The sequence below is a fragment of the Bidens hawaiensis genome, unplaced genomic scaffold (assembly GCF_021521415.1).
Source record: "Bidens hawaiensis isolate Kalapana, Puna unplaced genomic scaffold, B.hawaiensis_p1.1 tig00024978_1, whole genome shotgun sequence".
Taxonomy (NCBI): Eukaryota; Viridiplantae; Streptophyta; class Magnoliopsida; order Asterales; family Asteraceae; genus Bidens; species Bidens hawaiensis.
Window position 1 is genome coordinate 146,835 of NW_027493961.1, and position 7,481 is coordinate 154,315.

At 38.7% G+C, this 7,481-nt stretch overlaps 1 protein-coding gene across 1 annotated transcript; it reads right to left on the bottom strand.

The window, feature by feature from the left end:
* Nucleotides 1-288: 288 nt before the first annotated feature.
* Nucleotides 289-6,081, bottom strand: LOC143570398 (LRR receptor-like serine/threonine-protein kinase ERECTA). The gene is made up of 26 exons (XM_077056055.1): nt 5,651-6,081; nt 5,157-5,295; nt 4,997-5,068; nt 4,823-4,894; nt 4,678-4,749; nt 4,528-4,599; nt 4,381-4,452; nt 4,241-4,312; nt 4,083-4,154; nt 3,935-4,003; nt 3,774-3,845; nt 3,617-3,688; nt 3,454-3,525; nt 3,283-3,354; nt 3,137-3,208; nt 2,997-3,068; nt 2,807-2,878; nt 2,639-2,710; nt 2,476-2,547; nt 2,331-2,402; nt 2,091-2,159; nt 1,941-2,012; nt 1,787-1,860; nt 1,225-1,701; nt 773-1,143; nt 289-702 (listed from the first exon to the last, which is right to left on the bottom strand). The coding sequence occupies exons 1-26, from the start codon at nt 5,751-5,753 to the stop codon at nt 340-342; spliced, it is 2,961 nt and encodes a 986-aa protein (XP_076912170.1). The 5' UTR covers nt 5,754-6,081; the 3' UTR covers nt 289-339.
* Nucleotides 6,082-7,481: the final 1,400 nt, after the last annotated feature.

Here is a 7,481-nt window from a genome sequence, read left to right on the forward strand (position 1 = left end):
GCCCGCCTACACCTGACGGCGTTCTGTCTCACCCATGTGACCATGTGTTGTATGTATCAAATTAGGCAATCTTTCTTTCATTGGAAAATGGGACTTGGCACTACATAACATATATTAACGGCCTACTGCCATCCATGGGCCCATTATTTACCCACCCATGTTCACTGGGCCCATTAGTACCACAAGACATCATAATAATATCATACAAGTACCATCAGCTACACATGGAGGATGCAATGCAACAGCAGCAACTGTTTCCACAATTACAAAAAGTATCCTCCCTACAAATACTACTAAAATAAAATTTTAACACTTAAGGGCAATATAGACATTTCACTTCTAATCACTGTTTTGGGATATCACCTCACCAAACTTGAGAAACAGTTGAGCATCTGATGTGCTCATGGATGAGCAGTTCACCAAATGTGGAGTCTTCAGGTTCGCGTACTCATCCATGTAACTCGACACTTTAGAAGGCGCGAGCATGACCGCAGGACCCACCGCCTCGTGCTTCGGTGGCGGGAGTATGCTCCCGAGCACCTGAACCACTTCATGCATTGTCGGTCTCTCAAACGGCTGCCTTTTCGTGCACATTAGCGCCAGCTGGAACACCTTCTTTACGTCCCCGAGATCCTTGCACGTTGCGGATATTTCCGGATCCACCGCTTCCATCACCGTGTTGTTAGCTGTCTTTGACAGAATCTGTTGTAAAAATTTAAACATTATATTAACTAAAGATAACATGAAAAGAAAATATTATAACTAGACTGACCAGATGATGGAGGTTTGACTCGTTATCGACTGCTTTCCGTCCAGTAAGCAGTTCAAGTAAAACAATCCCGTAACTGTACACGTCAGATTTCTCGGTGAGACGTGATGTACGGGCATACTCGGGATCAATATAACCTATGGTCCCCATTATATAAGTCGAGGTGAATGTTTTCGAGGTGCATAGACTTTTAGCAATACCGAAATCAGTAAGATGTGCTTCAAAGTCTTTGTCAAGTAGAATGTTTGATGATTTCACGTCTCTATGGATTATCCTAGGATTACAGTCATGATGAAGATACGCAAGCCCTTGAGCCGCCCCGAGTGCTATCTGAACCCGTGTGTCCCAATCGAGCCTTTTCTTCTTTAACGGTCCTAAAACTCACAAAAAATCAGTTTAATATGTTAATTATATATAGCGCGCTAATTGTATGTTAAAAGTCTATATATACTCACCATGAAAGAGATCCCAAAGGCTACCATTTTCCATGAAGTCATAAAACAACAGGTTTCCGGAAGGTGATAACAAATACCCTTGTAAACTAACGAGATTTCGGTGCTTGATGCTTCCAACCATTTCAAGTTCAGTCTCGAACTCTTTTAAATACTCGGGATAATGAGTGTAAAGTTTCTTAATAGCTACCGGCCGACAGTTTTTGAGAACACATTTGTAAACCGTGCTTGATGCTCCATATCCGATTATGTACTTCTCACTAAAGTTCTCGGTCATCCTCATAATATCATCGTACGCGTGAAGAGCCAGGTTCATGTGAAGTATCACAAGCTTTGGTGACGGGTAATAAACTGGTTTGTCGTACGGCCCGTCAGTAAAACGTCTTGACCTGTGGGGCCAGCATACCGCCACTAGGATCATTAGGAGTAGAACCAGGGCACCAAGAGCAATTCCTAGTATAGCCGCTCTAGAAATCGTCACTGCATAAAGTTGTTGTTTAGTCTTATTAACGTAAGATTAGCAAACCAACATTAAGTTTTAACAGTTTTAGTAATGGTTGATTACCTCGCTCGGTGGAACGAGAAGCATGACATGAAGAACTTAGAGAACTGCTGCATAGACCGGGGTTGGCTAGAAAACTGCACCGATAATGTGTGTTTTTGTAAGTCGGTTTTTAAGATGTAATTATTGTATACTGGTAGAAGGTTTGGTCACATACCTATCAGGTGAAAATTTTGAAAAGTTATTGCCAGTAGGAATATCCCCAACCAGATTGTTATATGATACGTTTCTGCATAAATGGAAAACAATCAGTTGGAAACCGTTAATAGAAAGGCACCTTATATGTTATTATGTCACCAAAACTTACAACACCGTAAGGCTTAGGCAATTCACCAATGACACCAAACTGCCCGTTAAGTTGTTACTTTCTAATTTTCTGCAAAACGTTAATTAAAGAAACAAATGAAACATGGCAACGAAATTTTTAATCGAAGGTTATAATATAAAATGAAAAAAAATCACAAAATTAATTATTTTCTTGGTGTATCTCAGAAACATGGCTACTTCCGGGATTTTCTGTTTAAATATCATTCTTGTAAGGACTTACAGCATGAACAGATTCTGAAGTTGACCAAGTTCTTGGGGCAATACACCAGAGAGATGATTGTAAGAAAGATCTCTACAAAAAAGGACAAGTAATATATGTTATTGAAAACCACAGGAAACTTATGAAATAAGATATGGTTGCTTACATTTCCATGATACTTCTTAAGTTGCCAAACTCAGCTGGTAAATATCCGGTCAACTCGTTCCGGCTCAGATTCCTATTGATTATCAACAAAAGAAAACGAAAGTTGAAGCACGATAAGATAGACCTATCGAGTATTGAAACATAATATTAAATTGTAAACTTACAGTTTCAAAAGATGTTCCAAATCAGCAAGCGGAGAAGGGATCGGGCCGCTGATTTTGTTGTTAGATAGGTCCCTAAGCCACAATATAAAAACACCAATATAATATTTTGCATAAAAAAGAAAAAAAAATAATCAATTTAAAAGTCAGCAACAACTTAGAATTACTTACAATGTATCCAAGTTACCGATCCGAGACAGCTCAATTGGAATAGGACCCGTAAGGTAGTTTGATGAAAGATTCCTAATTCAAATTAGAAAAAATTGAATAAATAAATAAAAATAAAAAAAGATTGCAATACCATGAAAATATACGGTAAGAGGGTTTGAAGCATCATTAAATCAAAAATGTAGAAACTTACAAATATGTCATGCTTTCGAGCCTTTGAAATGCAGCAGGGATGGTTCCCTTCAGTATATTCCCATACACGTTGCTGCCAAGTCCAAAACGATTAATATCGACTACATAAAATTTACAGAAGGAAAAGTTCTAAAAACTTACAGGCTGTTGAGATTAGTGCAAGAGCTAAGATTCTCTGGTACGTGTCCCTCGAGTTTATTACCCGCAACATTACTACAATCACACAACATTATTAACTTCCTAAAGAAAAAGAAAATCAGATTAAAAGGTGGAGCTTCAGAGTTTACAGGTCAAATAAATCGGTTAGTTTTCCAAGCTCCGGTGGAATATGACCGGTAAGCTGATTATCATTCAGTTCCCTATATAACAGAAATACACACCCTTTAAAATTTTGTAACAGTTATATAATATTCTATATGAAAACAATAATAATAATTAAAACAGGAGCGCATGTATACAAGTAATGGAGCATTGACATATTCCCGAGCTCAGGAGGAATCGATCCTGTTAACTTGTTGTTATGGAGATACCTACCAAGGAGCACAGTTTCAAGAAATTAATATATAAAATGTTCTTAGCTAAAATACTATTATTATTTATATATTAAAAATCTGTTCTTACATTTTCTCTGTATATGTCAAGTTTCCAAGGATCGGAGGAATTTGACCAGTCAAATTATTGCAACTCAAGTCCCTGAAATACCAACTCAATTCGCTTAAGAAAATCAAACAAAATTTGAGTCTTGACTGTTAATAAATAAACAAATGACATTACTTACAAAACCGTAAGCGCCTGCATGAGTCCAATCACAGACGGAATTTCACCTGAGAACTGATTTCCTTGAAGGGATCTAAGATTGTTGTATATATATTAATATGCATATATTTCAAATTTAAGTCAAAAGCTATATGCCTATATGACATGGTCACATAGACTCACAATGTGGCTACTTGTAGGAAACCAATGTTGAACGGTATCTCTCCGGTCAGTTGGTTGTATGACAAGTCCCTAACACAATTAACACAACGATAATCAAAACAAGAACACATGTTTTTATGAATTTAATCGTCTCGAGTTCGGTACATACAAAACCTGGAAGGCAGTGCAATTGCCAATATTTGAGGGCATTGTGCCACTTAAACTATTGTTCCGTACGTCACTGTGCATATGATCATACATAAGCAAACACTTTATAGAAAAGTAAACCGACATGATTAATATATAGAAGTATAAAACAATACTTACAAATACCACAAGCCGGTTAGCTGACAGATGTCAGGAGAGAGCTCGCCTACCAACTTGTTGCTCCTCAATCCTCTGGTTACAAATCATGTTAGCTTGCTAAACAAGTAAATAATAGTAAGATTCAAGCTTCAGAAACTTACAGATACTGCAACACTTCATTCCAGTATATAAGCCTCGGAATTTCACCGTTTAGACGGTTTTGTGCCAAGTCCCTGTGATATCCAGCATTTATGGATTTTTATGACTGTTATAGGAAAAGAAATTAAAAATGAAAGAATGATGCTTACAAAGTTTTCAAATTAGGAATCTGTGATAATGTTGAAGGGATCGGGCCAGTTAACTGATTGTCTTTCAAGACTCTGCGATGTAAATGTTTATACTTAGCAAATACTAATGTTAAGAATGATAAAAGAGTACTGAATGGAGTTTGAACTTACAAGAGCTCAAGCTGTTTTAACTTGGAAACCGAAAACGGGATGTCACCGGTTAACATATTGAATGATAAATCTCTATTAAAATAATATAACCATAAATCAAAATCAAAAAAAGAACAAATTTTTAGCTATTTTACATGATGCTTACAAGTTCTTAAGGGAAGTACAATCACCAATCTCATCTGGGATTTGACCAGATAGTCTATTCCCACGCAGATCTCTGTTTATACATGATTCAAAAATCATTATTTTTCATAAAGAAAAGAAAATATCACTTATATTCAATATTTAGCTCAAGGGTATTAAAGGAAAGAAACTGTACATTGAGAGTAAACCTTTAAGCTGTCCAATATTTGGTGACAGTTCCCCATCAAGATTCAAATTTGAAAGATTACTGAAACATGGTTCAACAAAAGTCAACACTTTGACCAAACAAAGTCGGTCATAATCTTGTTCTTGAAAGTTGAAATTAATACACTCACAGTGCAACCACATTGAAGGTGATATTATCACAAGAAACACCTCTCCATATACAATACTCTGAAGAAGATGAATCAGTCCAGTCATAGAGCACATTATTCACATCTCTAAATGACTTTTTAATCTCCAACAATATCCCTCCTTCACAATAAAAAAAATAATAAAAAGTTACATTAACTAAAATACAAACTCAAAGCACATTCTTCAAGTGGATTTGATTATTTTAATTAATCTGAAACAAACAGTGCAAGAAACTGCACTAAACTAATGTCATTACTCATTACTTAAATAATAAAATATATAATACAAGTCAAAGGATATATTATAATAGGACTTCAAAATTCTTGTAAAATGTAAATCATAGTTAACAAATTATTTAAAACCAAGATTCAAGAACCATGATTACAAAACAAACCCTTTTCCCAAATCATAAAAAATGACTTGTGAAGTTGTACACTATGCATTAAAACTTGTACGGTTGTACCAAACAACTCACCATCATCACAGTTCACGAAAAGGTTGAAGCTTGATGACACCAGAAGAAAGAAACAAAAGCCCATCATTCTGAAAGCTTCCACCTTTCTTCTTAAACACTCCATCAAACCCACCAACGTCCTCCGCCGTGGACCACCACTAACTCCCCGGCGAGATTCTTGAAACAGTTTCAAGACTCAATTTTTTAGCAAGTGACATCATTTGTAAGCAAAAAGATTGCAGAATCTATGTGGGTTTGTGGAGCAGATTAATAAAGTCAAGAGCTTTGAAAGAGTAGGGTAATAATAGTGACAAAGTATAGTATAGTGAGTAGCAACTGTGTTATAAAACCCTGCTGCTGCACAATTTTACAGCTATTGTTTTACTCTCTTTCTCTCTCTGCTGACAGCTTTTTCAGGATAAGAGAGATGAAAAAGACCCATTTATGCATCATCTTAGGCTGAGGGGTGCGGAGCGCTAGTCAGGGCGCGTGAGGGACTTCGATAGCGCCCCGGGGCGCGAGAGCCACACCACCGGGGCGCGAGAGGGGCGCGAGAGGGGCGCGAGAGCGGAAAACGAGGCAGGCGCCAGGAGGCTCGCGCGCGTGAGTGGCTGTGGGAAATGGGAAAGAGCCGTTGGAAGGCTTTAATAATGAATAAAAATATTTTTTTTTTTTTAACAAAATCATCTATATATATCACAATACATATATCACAATACATATCAAACACAACCATTCTCACATACTACAACCAAAACGAATATCACACACCACACCCAAAACCCAAAATCACCCTATCTTCGAAACCTTTTTTTAAAAACATGTCTGGAAATTGGTACCCAAACCTAGATTCAGATTACCCTTACGACGATTTATGGTCGGCACCGGAACAACCGATGTTTTATTCGGGGTCGCAACAATCATCCGGCTTTCAACCATCCAACATGCAACCGTCTCCTAACTTTGTAGTTCCGGAGACACAAGAACCGGAACCAGAAGGTGAAGCTGCGGGACAAAGAAGACGCGTCCACCGGAAAAAACAACTTGCAACGGACGGGTCGGGTTCGGCTTCGACCGGAAGGGCGAAACGGAAAATCACTCCGTGGTCATCGGATGAGAAGGAAGCCCTGTGTCGGGCTTGGATAGCCATTTCTGAGGATCGGCGTTGCGGTAATTGTTTTAACGTTTTTAAAAATGATTGTAAATAAAAAGTTAAATAAAAAAGTTAAATGGCTTACAAATTTATTTACATAATTTTGCAGCCGACTACCAAAAGAGCAAGGTCTTTTGGACAAAGGTTAGGGAGACGTTCTATTCGCTCGTTGGGAGTACAGAGCGGAATCCCGATATGATTTCGGGTCGGTGGACCGAAATTAGAAAATTTGTCGGCTTGTTTACTAATCTGTTCAACAGGAACGCCGGTCGTATGAGACCAAGTGGCAGTGACGATTTGGCGGTCTATAATTTCACTGTCGAAGAGTGGAAGCAGGAGTGCCTGCGGAGGTATGGGGCGGTGAAGACGTGGGACGGTGTAAAGTTGTGGGAGAGGTTGAGAAGGTGTGCCAAGTGGGTTGAGCTGGTGGCGCCGGACCTTGATGCGGAAGTAGGGCCGAAACGGACTAAAACTAGTTCGTCTGGAGCGTACAGCACAACGGACGGGTCGGATTGCCGGGTTGGATTCGACCTAAACGTTGCGGGGGAGGAAACGTCTTCACCGCCGAGGAGGCGGCCATTGGGAAGGGACGCCAGGGGGAAAAAACCGGCTGAGGGGGAAGCCGTAAACATCAACGATCTTGTTGAATCCCTCAATAAATTCAACAAAACCCTGGAGGTGGTCTCTGTTGACAAAAAG

Bases quoted from the DNA above. Each gene is read 5' to 3' on its own strand.
- LOC143570398 (XM_077056055.1), bottom strand. From the start codon at position 5,753: ATGGAGTGTTTAAGAAGAAAGGTGGAAGCTTTCAGAATGATGGGCTTT. The intron at 2,013-2,090 runs GTAAGTTTTGGT...CCATTTATGCAG, and splicing joins TGCCTAAGCCTTACGGTGTT to AAACGTATCATATAACAATC. The intron at 703-772 runs GTCAGTCTAGTT...TTTTTACAACAG, and splicing joins AGTCAAACCTCCATCATCTG to ATTCTGTCAAAGACAGCTAA.